This window comes from Salmo trutta, chromosome 38 (assembly GCF_901001165.1).
Source record: "Salmo trutta chromosome 38, fSalTru1.1, whole genome shotgun sequence".
In the NCBI taxonomy this organism is placed as follows: domain Eukaryota; kingdom Metazoa; phylum Chordata; class Actinopteri; order Salmoniformes; family Salmonidae; genus Salmo; species Salmo trutta.
Window position 1 is genome coordinate 19,516,161 of NC_042994.1, and position 18,957 is coordinate 19,535,117.

Here is an 18,957-nt window from a genome sequence, read left to right on the forward strand (position 1 = left end):
TTGGCAGATAGAGATCAATCATCCAGCGCGAGTAGAGAGAGAGAGAGAGAGAGGATTGAAAAACAATTAACTCTTTGGTAGAGATGCTGTGAAATTCCACTGGAGCAGTGCGAGAAAATGCATAACCTACTGGTAATTACCCTGTTTTGACCGGCCATTAGAAGTGACCGGAGTTTGTTGGAGGCTCGCTGTTTAATGGAAGTTTTACGGTATATGGACAGATCCTAGATCAGCATTCCTCCTCTTAGACGCTTTGTGGAAATGGCCCTTGGTCAAAACCACTGGGTATGTGCATGTCCACTTTTCCTATACTAAACCACTGCTCTGAATATAATATGGAGCTGCAGCCCACAGACACACACTATTGCTGGATTCCAAATTGACTGCCTATGATTTTTGCCACATTTCTTACTCCTATCCAATCATTTCAGATCTACAGGAGTGCCTAGGGCTTAGGAACTAGGGGTAGAGCATATGTGGCCAGGCTAGTGTCCCTACTCTCTCTCCTGCTCACCCCTAGCAGGTTCCTTGGAATGTAGCCCTCTCGGTCTCCGCAGCGGGCCCACCACCACTCCATCTCGTCCTTGTCCTCGCGCCGCAGCACCGTCATGCAGTCGCCTTCCTGGAAGGCCAGCTCGTCATCGTCCTCAGCCTCGTAGTCCCACAGGGCGTACACCACCCCACGGTTCATGATGCCCATCTTCTCCTGCACACCTGCATCAACACAAAGTCACACCCACCTCGTCAGGAACAAGCCGTTAAGATTCCATTTCCGCTAGAACATGTTACGGAGGGCAGAATGTTAGAGTAGGTGAGGGTAGCTACATTTTGTAAACAAGCGGAGGGGTCGAGTGCAAAACGGAAAAAGAGTAATAGGCACACTGATTGTTTTGTTGTTTTGAGCAAATGTTTGTGCTTTGTCTCCAGTCAGAGTACACTAGCGGTCTCACCGTAGAGGAACTGGGAGCACTGTGCGTAGCCCTCCTCCATCTCCTCGCACTTGTCTGCCGCTGTCTGCATGTCACTGTAGGTGGTGGCGAACACAGCAGCCCCGGACTCCACCAGGAACTTACACACCTGCACATTGTTACAGGAGGCCGCGCAGTGCAGTGGAGTCCTGGGAGAGAGACAGACACGGAGAGGTGGAGTGAGGTAGGGATGGAAGAAAGAAAGGGAAGGAGGTAGAGAGGAGGGCAGATGGAGAAGGAGATAAGAGAGGGAACAAGGGGGGAGAGTTGGAGGAGATGAGAGCAAGAGGATGGGTGAGGGAGAGTGAAGGAGGGGAGAGATAAAATAACAATAACTCTTTAATAATAGTGGGCGACTGGATAACATTAGCCACATGAAAACATTGGATGTAACGTGCTACTGGTTGCTGGGGGTGACAACAGCTTTTATAAAAGCTACTGTAAAGTGACAACAACCACTGTAAAGGGACAACGGCAACTAACGTGACAATGGCCACTGTAAAGTGACAATGGCTCACCAGCCATCGCTGTCGGCAGCGTTGGCGTTCACGCCAAACTGCACCAGGAACTTGACGATCTCGGTGTGGCCGGCGCAGACGGCGTTGTGCAAGGCTGTGATGCCTTCGTCATTGGGCAGGCTGGGGTCATCCACCTATAAGGCGGAAAGTTAATAGGCTTCAAGACATTTCCTAGAAAAGGTCAGTTAGGATTTGGGGAGGGATTAGCTGATCTTAGATCTGTCCCTAAGGGCAACATGGTTGAGGTTAGGATTTGGGTAGGTTTTAGCTGGTCCTATTACTGTGCCAAAGGGCAACTTTTAAGCTAAGCATTTTGACGGCCATAGAGCAGCTTTTCTTGTTGCTTAAGAGTACTAAAATATTACTTTCCGCGGCATTGCAAAGCCTTTGCTTATGGGATGTCTGCGTGGAAGAGTCGTCTGAGGTTAGTATTAACATTGAAACAGACAAAATTAGCAAGGCTAATGATGTAAAACTCACATCACAGACTGGATAACCTCTGACCAACAGCCCTTTGACTCCCCACCCCCCTTTTCTTCCCAACGCTAAACTATCTCTTCAATTAAAAGGAGTGGGACTACTCACGTCATAGATAACCCTCTGCACCAGATCATACTCGCCCTCCAGAGATGAGTCCAGCAGCAGGGCCAGGGGGTTAAACTTGACCCGCATGCCGTGGTCGATGCGCTCCGAGCCGACCTTCCGCAGGTTGGTCCTCTTGCCCTGCAGGAATGGAGTCGGAGTAGAGGAGGGGTGTAGATGTTTCACAATTACAATATAAATGCAGTGACATCTGCTAGCTACGGTCATCGAAATTGTTAAAAGGTTTTCAAATGAATTATAATAAATGCAACAGTTGGACAATGGATAAAGGTCCTCCAAATTTTTTGCATTTGTATTATCCATCAGATATTGACTAAATTATAGCACATAAAACATTTTACTGGCTCAGACAAATAATGAATGCAGTTCAGGGACTTTGGTGGAAATGCAGGTATTCAATTTGTCCAATATATACACATTTTAATATTGTATCAGGTATTTTTTTTTGGTGTGTGTTAAAAAATATAAGTGCATCATATGCATAAATACACTGGATATACTTGCATATATGATATATTAACATAAAGGGCTGGAACAGGGCTGAAACCACCAAACACTTGCTCAGTCTACCCTACCTGCACTGTCGAGACTGCTTCATTAATGACTGTTGTCACATTCTCTTGCATAATTCAACAAGTGTGTCGATAGCGGGATACCCTCGGATAAAAAATAAATAAAACACGCTTCGCTTTAGAATACACCCATCTAAACATACTTTACATTGTTTGCGAAATCGGGCATAATATCACTATAATCCGAGTGTTCATTTTCGGAAGTTGCTTTATTTCAGGGAAATCTAATTCGTTACGTTTTTTTCCTCAACTGGATTAAATGATTACTTTTCAATTCCACAAAAAACTACCACCCATCAAAATAAAAGTTATATTTATTCGCTTTCTTGTGACGTAAGTGACGAGACTGTTAAATCCCAGACGAAGCTTTAGTGTTCTTATAGTCAACAGAAAGCCAATGTTTTCCATTGAGCCCATTTCAGCCATTACCGGGGTGTGTTTGACAGGTCATTACAAACATCTCCACAGTCGTAATGTTAACGGGAAAAAATTACAGGCACAAGCAAGAGTATGAAAGAGTCGCAGGAGTAAAATGAAAACCATCAATCCAACTAGATTTAAGTGACGAGTAGGGCTGTGGCGGTCATGAAATGTTGTGAGCCAGTTATTGTCATTCAAAGACTACCGGTCTCACGGTAACTGACAGTTAATTAACAAACATGTTTAGCATCTCCAAGCATACAGCCGGATACAAGCCGCTACTGTGCCTCTGGAACATCTACATTTTTTTTTAAAAGTCTAACAAATCTATTTAATATACACTATCACAATAAATCCATTATTTATTTTAGGCAGGTCTAAAACATGATTATGAAGGAAATGTATTTCAGAAGATACGTTATTTGGCTATGCGCCATAGGCTGTAGGCTAGTTCATTTAGCTATGCACTATAGGCTGTAGGCTAGTTCATTTAGCAAACAAGATATGTTTATAATTCCTGTGCTATTATTTTATACAGTATTACATGGTTTTATAGTAATAAGAATAGAATTTAACTTACAGTGCCTTCGGAAAGTATTCAGACCCCTTGACCATTTCCACATTTTGTTATGTTACAGCCTTATTCTAAAATTGATTAAATATTATTTTCCCCCTCAGCAATCTACACACAATAATGACAAAGTGAAAAGTGTATTTAGAAATTGTTGCCAATTTATAAAACAAAACTGAAATATCACATTTACATAAGCATTCAGACCAGGGACTAGGAGACTAGCCAGGATAGGGGGAAGGATGAATGGAGCAAAATACAGAGAGATCTTTGATGAAAACCTGCTCCAGAGTTCTCAGGACCTCAGACTGGGGTGAAGGTTCACCTTTCAACAGGACAACGACCCTAAGCACACAGCCAAGAAAATGCAGTAGTGGCTTCTGGACAAGTCTCTGAATGTCTTTGAGTGGCCCAGCCAGAGCCCGGACTTGAACCCGATCGAACATCTCTGGAGAGACTTGAAAATAGCTGTGCAGCAACACTCACCATCCGACCTGACAGAGCTTGAGAGGATCTGCAAAGAGGAACAGGAGAAAATCCCCAAATACAGGTGTGCCAAGTTTGTAGCGTCATACCCAAGAAGACTCGAGGCTGTAATCTCTGCCAAAGGTGCTTTAACAAAAGTGTAAAGTGTCTGAATACTTATGTAAATATTTTTTATACATTTGCAAAAAAGTATAAAAAAACTTTTTTCCTTTGTCATTATGGGTTATTGCATGTAGATTGATGAGAAAAAGGAAAATGTAGTCGATCTTAGAATAAGGCTGTAAAGTAACAAAATGTGGAAAAAGTCAAGGGGGTCAGAATAGTTCCGAATGCACTGTAGCTGAATAAAACCAAGGATATTTTTCCTATTCCGGAGCAAGTGCACATATGAAGTGGCTATGTTGAGCGTAAAAGTGATCATTTGAAACAGGTCCTATACACTAGATTTAGCGCTATTTGATAACTTTTATTGTGAATGATATAAACCTTAGAATGTCTCAAATCAAAACATATATGGGCTGCATGATGCGACTATAGGCTATTGATGATTTAAGAAAGTGGCAAATAAAGCTTGCCCTCTGTTCCTTGCCTCAGACTGCACATGCTGTCCTCTCATCAAGCGATCATATTTTCACCCATCAGACTATGATCAATTTAATCTCGTCTTGACTAATACAGTACCAGTCAAAGGTTTGGACACACCTACTCATTCCAGGGTTTCTTTATTTTGACTATTTTCTACATTGTAGAATAATAGTGAAGTCATCAAAACAATGAAATAACACATATGGAATCATGTAGTAACCAAAAAAAGTGTTAAACAAATCAAAATATATTTTACCTTATGTAAAATTAGTATCGATTTAGAATGAATGGCCCCTTATCAAATGGCCAGGAACAGGGGCAAAAAACATTGCACTCGAATAGTGAATGGAGGCCGCTTTCCTGCCATGGCGGACTGGTAGGCTACTCCAGATTTATAGTGGAGCATGTGCTTAATATGAGCAGCTGAAAATAAATATAGTAGCAGTATCCTCTTTAGTGGCAACCATCAAAACCCTGCTTTCACACTGGATTGCATATAGAAAAGTCTGGGCTTATAAGAACACGCATTTCATATACAGGCCTATGCGTATACATAAGAACTAATATGCGTATTGGGGTTTTGAAAGAATCATCACCTCAGAAAGCGCTGTCCATTTCGTTATGTTAGGCTTTGAAACAACATCCACAGCGACCATGTTTTACACTCAGTTTCAACCTGCTGTTGAACTTCTTTCTTCAAATTGATCAATCACAGTGCGGTGAGTTTTAAAAGCATGATACTGTTCTGATAAGTGGTTGATGTGATTTGATTGCATTTATGTCAGAGTGGTTAGACTAGAGGAACAATAGAGCGCTGAGTACAAGGTGAGTTGGGTACTACCAACGCATGTCCAGTGTATAAAAGGAGATTACCGTGACTCAATGGTTACATGGAATTTTACTGCGGTCATGACTCATGACTGCCGGTATGGAGTTAACATGGTCACCGCAACAGCCATACTGACAAGTGGATTTTACACCCTTCAAACACAGATGGCTGAAAAAGACAGATCCTCAGGTGGGCGTATATGTTGTATACAGTTGAAGTCGGAAGTTTACATACACTTAGCTTGGAGTCATTAAAACTCGTTTTCAACCACTCCACAAATTTCTTGTTAACAAACTATATAGTTTTGGCAAGTCGGTTAGGACATCTACTTTGTGCATGACACAAGTAATTTTTCCAACAATTGTTTACAGACAGATTATTTCAATTATAATTCACTGTATCACAATTCCAGTGGGTCAGAAGTTCACATACACTAAATTGACTGTGCCTTTAAACAGCTTGGACAATTCCAGAAAATGTCATGGATTTACAAGCTTCTGATAGGCTAATTGACATCATTTGAGTCAATTGGAGGTGTACCTGTGGATGTATTTCAAGGCCTACCTTCAAACTCAGTGCCTCTTTGCTTGACATCATGGGACAATCAAAAGAAATCAGCCAAGACCTCAGAAAAACAATTGTTGTCTGGTTCATCCTTGGGAGCAATTTCCAAACGCTTGAAGGTACCACGTTCATCTGTACAAACAATAGTACGCAAGTATAAACACCATGGGACCATGCAGCCGTCATACCGCTCAGGAAGAAGATACGTTCTGTCTCCTAGAGATGAACGTACTTTGGTGCAAAAAGTGCAAATCAATCCCAGAACAACAGCAAAGGATCTTGTGAAGATAATGGAGAAAACAGGTACAAAAGTATCAATATCCACAGTAAAACGAGTCCTATATCAACATAACCTGAAAGGCCGCTCAGCAAGGAAGAAGCCACTGCTCCAAAACCGCCATAAAAAAGCCATTTTGCAACCACACATGGGGACAAAGATTGTACTTTTTGGAGAAATTTCATCTGGTCTGATGAAACAAAAATAGAACTGTTTGGCCATAATGACCATCATTATGTTTGGAGGAAAAAGGGGGAGGCTTGCCGGCTGAAGAACACCATCCCAACCGTGAAGCACGGGGGTGGCAGCATCATGTTGTGGGGGTGCTTTGCTGCAGGAGGGACTGGTGCACTTCACAAAATAGATGGCCTCATGAGGAAAGAAAATTTTGTGGATATATTGAAGCAACATCAACATTTTACATTTTAGTCATTTAGCAGACGCTCTTATCCAGAGTGACTTACAGTAGTGAATGCATACATTTCATAAATGTTTTCCCCCGTGGGAATCGAACCCACAACCCTGGCGTTGCAAACACCATGCTCTACCAACTGAGCCACACGGGACGAAAAGACATCAGTCAGGAAGTTAAAGCTTGGTCGCAAATGGGTCTTCCAAATGGACAATGACCCCAAGCATATTTCCAAAGTTGTGGCAAAATGGCTTAAGGACAACAATGTCAAGGTATTGGAGTGGCCATCACAAAGCCCTGAGCTCAATCCTATAGAGAATGTGGGCAGAACTGAAAAAGCATGTGCGAGCAAGGAGGCCTACAAACCTGACTCAGTTACACCAGCTCTGTCAGGAGAGATGGGTCAAAATTCACCCAATTGATTGTGGAAAGCTTGTGGGAGGCTACCCGAAACGTTTGACCCAAGTTATTAAACAATTTAAAGGCAATGCTACCAAATAATAATTGAGTGTATGTAAACTTCTGACCACTGGGAATGTGATGAAAGACATAAAAGCTGAAATAAATCATTCTCTAATATTATTCTGACATTTCACATTCTTAAAATAAAGTGGTGATCCTAACTGACCTAAGAGAGAATTTTTACTAGGATTAAATGTCAGGAATTGTGAAAAACTGAGTTTAAATGTATTTGGCTAAGGTGTATGTAAACTTCTGACTGTATGTCACACAAACAATACATTAATCAAAATGGCTTCCCAATACCAAATATCTCACCATCCATGTACCCCAATATCCATACCAGCACACCTTTTAGTATGTTTGGCTAAAACATGACCTCATACTATGTTGTATGCTAGTATGGGGTATTTGGTGTGGCTACATACCGGTGGCAGAGTGACCTGTCCCGTGACCTCCGGTGCCTTCATGTTGAGGGTGTCCTCCCCCAGGTCCTGCTCCCCCGCGCTGGGGTATGGAGGGGGCGGGTAGGGCGGGTACTCCTCCAAGTAGGCTTCTGGCTGATGGGGAGGCGGGTGGCAGGGCTCCAGCGACGGGGGCATGGTGTGGCTGGAGGAGGAAGAGAGCTCTGGGATGGGCGAGCGGGGGGACACCTGTGCGTCTTCCTCGGTCTCAGCAAGGGATGCTGCAGAGGTGAAAACTTGGGACGTACCAGTGCAGTCTGAGGCTCCACCGGCACTGGCCCCCTCCTTCCATGTTCCTCCACCTTCACCCTCGTAGGGGGACGCCTCAACAGTCTCCATGGCGGCCAGTGTGGTCTTCTGATAGAGAAGCTTCTGGATGTTGGGCCCCGCGGGGCCCTCAGGCTCTGTGATGGAGCTGCGCTTCTTGAGGGGTCGCGGGGCATGGTGCAGCCGGCGACGCAGGGCTTCCAGGTCAGCGTCGCTGGGGTGCCGGTGAGGGTGCGAGATGAAGGGGAGGAGCTTGGTGGGGCTGAGGGGACGAGGGGCCCGCTCCGTCTCCTGGCCCCACTGGCTCTCAGGGGCCGGAGACGCCAGGCCGGGACCCCCCTGGTCCACCTCGAAATCGCCGGCCCCCGAATAGGTGGAGTCCTGGAGGAGCGACTGCTGCCCCCCACTGCCTGAGATGACTGGCTTTCCATACACTGTCAGAGAGTGAATGGTTAATCTAGCATGCTAACACAATCACCATTACATCTTTTAAAAGAGTGTAAGGCTGTTAAGTAGGGAAATTTAAGGCAGGTATTTTCCAAAACAATAACAGAAAATGCAGAATGATTTTAACAAATTACTCAGTTTAGTAGCATAGTAAAGATCCAGGAGTCACATGAGTAGCCAAGACACTACAGTAGCCCATGGCTCCTTCTCTCACCTCTGGGCTGCGTGCGTGTCAGAGTGCCCCCGCCTGTCCTGGGCTGTTGGGTGTACATGGAGTAGATGGAGGAGGCCGCCACCGTCTGTGGCTTCTGGAGGACAGGCACTGCCGCTGTGGACTCTGGAGGATCCGGGGTGAAGGGGCGCACCGTGGCCGCCAGAGGAGCCTCCTGCTTGGGGGGCAGAGGCAGGGTGTGGCTGTGGATGGGGATGGGCGGAGGTGCACACAGATGGAGGGAGGCGGACGGTTTTGCCTTGCCCGGGAAGGTGCCCGTGCTGTAGGGCGGTTTGCCGAAGGTCGGGGGCTTGGTAGGGATAGGAGGTGGCACCTTGCCGAGAGCCTTACCACCCGCCTATCGAGTCAAGAAGACCGTAACATACATAGTATGATTAAAATTAAATGCAATAATATAACTGCAACAATGTCAGTTAACAGATGGTTTTATCCAATGCAACTGTTCAAACACATATCCAGTATCAAGTATGTGGGCCATGAAATCAAGCCTACAAATGGTGTTGCAAGTACCACGCTCCAACCCCAAAAAAACAATACAACCCTGTATATCAAAAATACATTGAAGCTGCTTCATTGACTAATCGGGCATTTATGGAAAAAGCTAAAAAATGGAAAGCAGAATAATCTATATCTCTGACCACATTCTCTGTGGGTCTGTGATCATTTCTAGGAAGAATGGAAGTCGGGTAGGGAGGAACATAGCAAGGGAGCATCTTTTAAGTATAATGTATGAAAATCAGTGCAGTACCTGGGTATCCCTCAAGAGGTCCTCACTGCTCTGATTGTTCTGTGAGTGGACGGGAGGCGGGGTGTCAAACACAGAAATGTGACGCCCCTTTTGGGTCTCGGCATCTCCTGCAACCACAAAGGAAACCACATGAGAACATTATCTGAACCATATGACATTTACATTATTAAAACCATATGACATCCAAATCATAACATTATTAGAACATTATCCAAACCATATGACATCCACATAAGAACGTCCACCGAACATAATCAAGATGGTCAGAACCATATACACATCCCAATCACTGTAACCTGGAGCCAGTCTTTATTTTGAATAGCATCAGTTTAATAAAACACTATACTACATTAATTTCTAAATTAATGAAATAATATGGCCTTAGCAAGAATTCCCTTCATTAATTCAAAATTGCGCAAATTTCTATTAGGATATATTAATTCATGTAGTGGAACTGACCCCAACCCTGTTTCCTAGCCAAGTCGAAGGAAGATGGTTACCTGAGCCCTGTGAGGAGAGGCTGGACATGCGAGGCAGAGTAGAGGACATGCCATGATGACTGCCGCTGGACTCTGCACTGGAGCTGGACCAGTCAGACAACTTAGACGTCTTGGATGACTGAAAACCTGTCAGAGATAGGAGAAGTGTTAACACATGGAAAGAGCACTTGAATTGCAAAGGCAGAAATACACAATCTACTACTACACAGTTACACACATGCACACTAACACAGCCACAAGCGCACACATACAATCACAATTGAACACACACACACACAAAGTAAAATCATCCATAACGAAACAACATTTTTACCTGAGTAGGGTTTAAGCGGTCTAGGAGGGGCCTTGATGGAGGAGTCTGGCATGGGTAAGGTGGTGGTGCCGTCGGGGTAGGCAGGCTTGATCAGCAGCTCCTGTCGGCTGGGCACCGGAGGCCCTGGGGCCGCAGTGGAGGACAGGATGTAAGGGCCCACGGCCGCCACCCTGGAAGGGCCACATGGCTGCAGGGCCTGGCTCTTTGTGGGGACCTGGAGAGAATGTTTGGGTAACACATTATCTAAAGTTAGCAGGTATGATGCTTTATTAGTTGTTATTACCATGTATGAGCCTTTATAATATGTTATGTCACCCTTTTGTAGGCCAGGGATGGGCAACTGGCAGCCCGCGGATCAATTTCCATAAAAATAAAAATAGAATAATAATGTTTTTAGGAACTCAGTCGGGGGCTCAACTTACTGCTGTCTCCGCTGTCAAGAGGGGGCTGCTAAAATGTTTTACTTGCATGGTGAGGGGGGGGGCAACAAAATGTCACTTCGTGCCCCCAAAAGTATGGATGTGGGTACTCAGACCCTTGAGCCTCTGTGGACCCTCGTGATAAGTTCTGATTTTCTGTGGCCCTCACTCCCATCAAAGTTTCCCATCCCTGATGTAGGGATGCAGGAGTAAAAGATTACTCCTGCACACATCACATTTATCTCATGAACTGAGGTCTTGCATCCATAGCTCCGTCTATGAATTGGAGTGGTGATACATTTCCCTGGCCCCATTCCTAAGCTTAGTTCCAATAAATGTGGAGCTGATGAACACTGCCCTAAGGGAACAATAAAGCTTTTGAACCTCGACTTGACTCACGGGCAAGTTCGCCTTCTGCTGTAGCGCTGCCTTCTTCTTCCACAGGCGTTCGCGGAGTTCGGCCACTCGCTTGTCCATGGTGGCCACCTCCAGGTTACGCTTGCTCAGGCTCTCACGCTGCTGTTGCAGCTTGGCACTCTGGTCCTGGTTCAGCTTATTCCTCAGCTTAAATCAGGGGGAGAAGGGAGAAGGCAGAAAGAGCTAGAGTCAGCTTTATGTGTGTATAGCGATTTTCCCACTACTGAGCCAAACTAAGCCGAGCCGAGCCAAACCAATCTCTACTGAGTTTGCCTGGTTACATATCCACCATAGTTGCTGGAACCGTGCTGAAAAGAAAACGTCAGAGCCAGCACTTTTGTTCTGGGGTATACACTATATATACAGACAAAAGTATATGGACACCCCTTCAAATTAGTGGATTCGGCTATTTAGGCCACACCGGTTGCTGACAGGTGCATAAAATTGTGCACACAGCCATGCATAAAAATCGTCTGTCCTTGGTTGCAACACTCACTACCGAGTTCCAAACTGCCTCTAGAAGCAACGTCAGCACAAGAACTGTTCGTTGGAAGCTTCATGAAATGGGTTTCCATTGCCGAGCAGCTGCACACAAGCTTAAGATCACCATGCGCAATGCCAAGTGTCGGCTAGAGTGGTGTAAAGCTTGCCACCACTGGTATCTGGAGCACTGGAAACGCGTTCTCTGGAGTGATGAATCACGTTTCACCATCTGGCAGTCCAACCAACGAATCTGGGTTTGGCAGATGCCATGAGAACGATACCTGCCTGAATGCATAGTGCTAACTGTAAAGTTTGTTGGAGGAGGAATAATGGTCGGGGGCTCTTTTTCATGATTTGGGCTAGGCCCCTTAGTTTCAGTGAAGGGAAATCTTAATGCTACAGCAGACAATGACAATCTAGACAATTCTGTGCTTCCAACTTTGTAGCAACAGTTTGGAGAAGGCCCTTTCCTGTTTCAGCATGACTATGCCCCCATGCACAATGCGAGGACCATACATTTACGTCATTTAGCAGACGCTCTTATCCAGAGCGACTTACAAATTGGTGGATTCACCTTATGATATCCAGTAGAACAACCACTTTACAATAGTACATCTATATATATATTTTTTTTTTGGGGGGGGGGGGGGGGGGTAGAAGGATTACTATATCCTATCCCAGGTATTCCTTAAAGAGGTGGGGTTTCAGGTGTCTACGGAAGGTGGTGATTGACTCCGCTGTCCTGGCGTCGTGAGGGAGCTTGTTCCACCATTGGGGTGCCAGAGCAGCGAACAGTTTTGACTGGGCTGAGCGGGAACTGTGCTTCCGCAGAGGTAGGGGGGCCAGCAGGCCAGAGGTGGATGAACGCAGAAATGGTTTGTCGAGATCAGTGTGGAAGAAATTGACTGGCCTGCACAGAGCCATGACCTCAACTCTATCGAACACCTTTGGGAATTGGAATGCCGACTGTGAACCAGGCCTAATCACCCAACATCAGTGCTGTGGTTATGATGTTATTTTGCAGATTCTACCTGTAAATGCCGCAAAAAGAAACTTCTGTGGAAGCAGACAAATCTGATCTTCTCTTACCTGCAGCTCCTTGTAAAGACGCTCCAGCTCGCAGGCGGAGCTCGGGCCGTCATGAGAGGGCTCCATCTTGACGCTTTTCAAGGTCTCCAGCTGCCTGCTCAGCTCCTCCACTCTCGAGACGGCCACCAGGAGCTCGCACTGCTTACTCTGAAACAGCCCGTTCATCTGCTCTATCTCCTCCACTATTCAGCCAGGCCCACACACACAAATCAACAAACACACGCAAGCACAGACAGAGACCGACACAGACAGACACGCACATTAGTCAAATTTGAAAAGTAACATTTAGAGAATGCTAATGATGTGTCGGGTCAAACCAAAATCGAATGTTCCGTTAACGTCAATATTTTATCTTAAACCTAAACATGTTCTGTGAACGTCTGGTATGGTAGATAAAAAAATAAAAACATTTCAGAAATGTTTTAGCTAACATTGCACCTTCAGGTTCCCATAACCGTCAGGTGTACATTCTCAGAACACACAGATAGCTGGACAAAATCATATTCTGGATACCTAAACCTGGAATCTTCTTTTGAACCAAAAGTAGTTAGCTGGTTGTACACTGTAGGACTAAGCCAATCAGCTAAAAGATATGTCAAGTGTGTCAAGTAGGAAAAAAACATGTCACCCAGAAAGCCCTACTCAGCTCCTTCCCCAAACCCCTCTTCATCGAGTGTCTTGACTCCTCGCTCTCCCCTTGGCACTGACCCAGTTTGCTGTTGCTGAGGCGTTTCTGCTCCACTTGACCCTTGAGGGCCCGCACCCGCCGCAGCTTGGTCTCCTGGTTCTCAGCGTTCTCACGAAGCTGCCGTAGTCTCTCATGCTCCGACGCCTGCTGCTGCTTCTCCTGCACCTTCAGGTAGCGCAGATGTTGCTCCTAGCCGACCAAACGAGAAAACATTTTCAGATTAGAGTTTTTAATAATACTCACATGGTGTATTAACAGTAGTCAAAGTAGTAGTATTTGGTCCCATATCCCTGGCACACAATGACTACATCAAGTTTGTGACTATACAAACTCAGCATTTGCAGTTTGTTTTGGGTGTCTTTTGTATCATGTCTTGCCCAATAGTAACTAAATACGGAATAATGTATTGTCATTTTGGAGGTGTTTCTGAACACTTCTATATTCACATGGATGTTGCCATGATTATGAATTAATCATAAATGAAGCATGATGAGTGAGAAAGTAAGAAGCCCAAAGATGATTCCCTCCTCTCTGGATAAGAGCATCAGCTTAATGACTAAAATGTAAAATGCTAACCTTCCCTGTTACTGGTAATGGTGAGAGGTTAGCATCCTTTATTGTAGCCTTTGTAACCTTCTAACTCAGTGTAGGAGAACACACAGCCCTTCCCATGTCTTTATTAATAAAGACAAGTCTTTTTCTTTAAAGTTTAATAAAGAGAAGGCAGAGGAGACAGTGCGAAGGAGAACTGTCTAGGAAGAAACCTTGACAGGAACCAGACTCTAGAGCAAGCCTATTCAACTGGAAGCCTATGTCAAGCTAATAAGAAAGGGAAAAAAATAACTTTTTTTATTTGACATCGTCTCATCTAGAGCCCTGCCATACAGGTCCATCTGCCTCACGCTGGCCTAGGCATGAGACAAGGTGAAGAATTAGATGTCTCTGCCAAATGAGTCAATGGGCTTGTTTGATATCGACTGCACTGATGTACAAATCCCCTTGCATCATAAATAACTACTGATTATAATTTATAGCCAAGTCGGTCAGTCACAATTTACCCACAACGTATCATGCTCTCCAACATGGCCAATGTCTTGCCCTACCTTTGAGGCCAGGAGCTGCTGCTGCGAATTGATCTGCTGCTGTTGCCGTGACGCCAACTCCTGCAGCTCCGAGAGGGTGATGTCCATGCAAGGTGGTGCCACCTGGGGGGGGGGGGGTCAATAATGACAAAGAATGTGTCACACCATACCATTTACCCATCGGCTTCTATCTTCCTTCATTTTACTGTAGTACCGTTTTTGCACTCACCCCATTCTCCATGCATCGGTCCACAGGGACCTTGACCATGTTCCTTTTAGCGGAGTGATCGGAAACCCTTGATCCGCCTATACAAGATAAAATACAGCGGTCTTGTGAGTGTGTGTGTTTATATCTAACTGTTGGAGAGGGACATGCATTTGCTTCACAACTGATCATGGGAAGTATAAAAAGAGGTAAGAAGTTAATTGCCATTTGGGGAAAATTCCACATTCGGAGGCATCTTTGTTAAAAGGGGGCTCCAATTTGTTTGTGTATTACAGTCTGTTTATGACCAAAGTTGGAACAAACGGGACCGGGAAAACCGACAAGACCCGAGCACTGCACCATTAATAGGGGTCATACTCTGAGAACACGGGATGAAAAGGACAAGCATGAGTTGTAGAACTGCTCATTATGTAATAACTGGTGGAGCAGCCAAAGAACCAGGCCTCTTCCACAGAGTTGCTCTTCCCTGCCAGTCTGACAGTTATGCAATGCCGTTTTGCGAACTCCTTATATGGGTAACCCAAAAAGGCTGATCCCTTTAATAAGCTCTTTGGGGGTCACAACTCAGGCTTATTAGTTATACAACCCAAATTCTACACCTTATATGGTAATAACGGCACAAGCTAAACAGGGAGCCAAGCCAGACTGGTTGTAATTGACTAGAATCGTGTCCCAAGAACAAATAATAAAGCCTTTGTGCTGTGATATCCCTTGCACTGTTCTGTTGCGTAATATGGCTTTGTCCTGCGTAGGGGGCCGTTCCAAGCAACTAGAAACCCAAACACATGGAACTACACAAGGTTCTCAAATGACCAGAGAGCCTTGGGTTAAGAAAGACATGGTTTTCTGTTGTTTTTAAGTTGCATAAAGGACTAAGTTATGCGGGGGCATCACATAGTGATACCATTGAAAAGAACATGTCCTTGGCTAACCGTCTCATGAAAACGCAATGCGGATATTCGCAGAAGAAATTACAAGCACAAAACTAAAATCACAGCAATGAAAGTAGTGTACTGTTTCCTATCGGCTCACTTTAAACATTAACATGGGCGTATTCATTACACCGATTCTGTTGCAAAACGTTTCTTAAACGGAAGCAAATGGAACAAAAACGGAGAGGGACCTACCTGAATTTGTCCAACATAGACATGTTTTGCTCTGTTTGCTTCCGTTTGGTTCTTAAACGGTAAACGGTTTCCGTAATGAATACACCCCAGCTGAGAGGGCGGTTAACGGTTAGCATGCTACAGTACCTAAGACTACAAGGTGAAGTTGTTTAAAGGTGCTTACACATGTGGAAGCTAGGTGAATTGCAACAGGACTAGGCTGCATCCAAAACAAATATCCCCCTTCCCCCGCAACATGGCGGAGACTAGCGCTTGAACCTTTTCCTTTCGGTTTTGGTCCACCAGCTTCAAAACAGCAGTAAAAACTATATTTTTTGTTATTGGAAATATATTTCACAGCGATTTAGATGTTACAATGATTCCCTACACTATTCAGTGTTTGCTTTCTCACATAAACTGAAATTGAGTGAAAAGTGTAGAATTTTAGCACCTAGGAAATGACAGCGCAATTTCGACATTGGCCACTTGACCTGATGTCCCCTAAACACAGCCACAAAAATCAGTTCAGCTTTCCCATTTTGACAACAGACAACAGAAATCAATAGGCGAATATCACAGCCAGTCACAACACTGGCAGTAAGAAATACTGTGAAACACTATCATTACACTATTACTGCAGATATACTTTGTACATTTTCTGAAATTACAATGCAAAAATAAAATCCAAATCCAATGTGTAGCACCTTTAAAGTGTGTTAAAGTGTTAAATATTGTACATCATATGGGGGTGTGTTCAAAAACTGGATTGTGTTATTACAACCACAACGGATGCTATGACAATAGTGCCACTGGTTTATGGCAAGTTCATATAAAATATACAAAATATAGAAGAAAATGCAAAAGCAGCATTAAGGATGGCTAAACAATCTTTCTGCCAGGCATTTACATAAGCCTTAGTATGTGTGGGCCATGTGGCACATCGGGTGACAGTGCCCGTGGCATTTCATACCACCACACACAGGCTGCATCATTAATGGCATCCTATTCCTTATTGTGTACTACACAGTGACCAGGGCCCATTGGCCATTTGGGACGCAGCCACAGTCAGAAAAATCCTGGGTTACCTTTGGGCCTGAGAGAATGCAGGCAAGACAGAAAATTAGAGTGTACCCTGTGAAATAACTATGTTCCCAGCAGCCGCAAAACATCATGGCGATTTTAATTATCTCAGCGATGTTTAGAATGCTTGGCGCTGTGCCATGGTCAAAACCGCATGCATCACCAAATAACATGAAGATATACAATCTTATCACTCATTGTCTTTATTATTTTGAGTTTTTACTTCACGTGACAGTTATTCTAATCCATATACAAAGCAAAATGATTTAATTGATTTGGGAAAAAAAAGTCAAATCCAATTGTGACCATGTAACAACTCTAATATGGTCACAATTGTATTGAAATTCATCATCTCAACAATGGGGACTAGGAAGTGTGTCTGCCAGTTAGAATAGTGGCTGGCTATATTGACTTTAGCTCAACTTTAATGGAATAGAACATTGTGTACACCACACACATAACGGCCAGTAAACACACCTGCCTACCCAGGCTTTCCCATTTTTCAGGCTTGACACATTCAGTTACCACACTATTTACCATCCAGGGTACTAGTGGGGGATGGGCATCGATAAATGTGTGTTTGTGGCTCTCACCTGACTCTCTGCAGGGTGCCCGGTCATGGCGCAGGAGGAAGCGCACCTCCCCCCTCTGCTGTCCCCAACGCTGGAGCACGTCCAGCATTCGCTCTCCGTCACCAATGGCGCGCTCTGGTGTGACAAAGAAAGATGCCCGAGTAAGCGGTTCTTGAGTCCAAGGCCCGGTTCCATTTTGGTCCCTTGCCTCTTACCCCCAACCTTTACCCTTCAGGTATTCACATCTGACGGGATAGTGATACTGCTTTCACCTATTTAGCCACCTTTAAGATTAGTGAACACCGAAGTTGTAGGGGCTAGGGAGTGAAATGGAACTGGGCCAAAGTTGATATTGAATGAGATTTTTTGGGGTTCCTCCTAACCACCACTGAAAACTCTGGCCTTCGATTGGTTTCATTCAGTTCAACACTTTGATGAGTGCAGCCCTGCATAACATGAACCTAGAGTAAACACTGACATTAAAAGTTATCCAGGAAGTGTCCTGGCTGGTCTAGCAGTGATACCACAGCCTCACACATGACTACGGTGTTGGCATGGGTTTGAATCTGGCCCATGCCCTTCTAGCACCTCTCCTACTTTACTGTCTCTTTTTACTGTCCAATAAACTTGATCCTTAAGTAGTTGTCACTTCACGACAAGCTTAAAAGGCATAAAATGGAGAAGACTGAGTCAGAAACGTTCTGAAACTCACCGGAGCCTCGCCACATTTCAGCTAGGTAGCATTCTCCCTCCCCCGGCTCCTTGCACAGCTCCACCACATCACAACACAGGGTTTCCGGGGTAACGGGCACCTCTGTGAAATGCTGGTCATTGTTGCTGAGGTACACGGTGAGGAACATCTAAGACACAGACAGTGGAAAATAGACCATTAGAACAGTGTTAGAGAACAATGGGGTCCAACCCCAGACAAAGACTGAGCCAATTCAGAAACCCCCACTGCAATGGGTTTTTAGTGAGAACAGAATAAGTAGCACATTAGGTCCCTGTTCTATTTGAAACAAACAGATGGTCAATGTCTATTTTGGGTCCAAAAATCTTAAAGGGGAGTCATTTGTCAATGTGGTCTTTTTTCTAATAGGGGCAATTCCACGATAATGGAATTGCGCTGAGACTGACATTTCTTAACTTAAGATGTATGCCAAACGAAAACCATTGATTTAAAAGTTTAACAAACCACACAACTCTATGCACAAGGACTACTTTTAACAATTTACTGAAAGAACTGTGCAGATGCAAAGTTTGGTAACAGAATTTCAGTTAAATCTCCCTCAGCTTGTGACCACATTTTCCAAACACTTGGAAAACGTGGTCACAAAAATCTGCTCCAAATTAAGATTCAAAGATGTCTGCAGAAAGAATGGGATGTCAGCTATGACATGACACTGAGTAAAAAAATATATATTTTGGTTATTGAACTGTATACATTAAGTGAAGTAAATTTACACCCGGTAACAGAATTTCATCATGGGTCCTTGATCTATGCTACACAGAAATGCATAAATACTAAATCCATACACAAAGGTGCAATATCATGTATTA

General features: G+C 44.4%; 1 protein-coding gene across 1 annotated transcript in view; it reads right to left on the minus strand.

The window, feature by feature from the left end:
* LOC115178292 (apoptosis-stimulating of p53 protein 2) overlaps window positions 1–18,957 on the minus strand; it is a 37,018-nt gene that overhangs the window by 1,750 nt on the left and 16,311 nt on the right. The window contains exons 2-17 of the mRNA XM_029739405.1: window positions 18,110–18,257; window positions 17,419–17,532; window positions 14,643–14,719; window positions 14,435–14,536; window positions 13,352–13,520; window positions 12,644–12,825; window positions 11,054–11,218; window positions 10,236–10,449; window positions 9,923–10,048; window positions 9,423–9,529; window positions 8,657–9,011; window positions 7,693–8,429; window positions 2,072–2,209; window positions 1,487–1,620; window positions 951–1,117; window positions 515–714 (exon numbers count right to left, since the gene is read on the minus strand). Coding sequence (XP_029595265.1) covers window positions 515–714; window positions 951–1,117; window positions 1,487–1,620; window positions 2,072–2,209; window positions 7,693–8,429; window positions 8,657–9,011; window positions 9,423–9,529; window positions 9,923–10,048; window positions 10,236–10,449; window positions 11,054–11,218; window positions 12,644–12,825; window positions 13,352–13,520; window positions 14,435–14,536; window positions 14,643–14,719; window positions 17,419–17,532; window positions 18,110–18,257 — 3,135 coding nt within the window. The remainder of the gene's footprint in view (window positions 1–514; window positions 715–950; window positions 1,118–1,486; window positions 1,621–2,071; window positions 2,210–7,692; window positions 8,430–8,656; window positions 9,012–9,422; window positions 9,530–9,922; window positions 10,049–10,235; window positions 10,450–11,053; window positions 11,219–12,643; window positions 12,826–13,351; window positions 13,521–14,434; window positions 14,537–14,642; window positions 14,720–17,418; window positions 17,533–18,109; window positions 18,258–18,957) is intronic.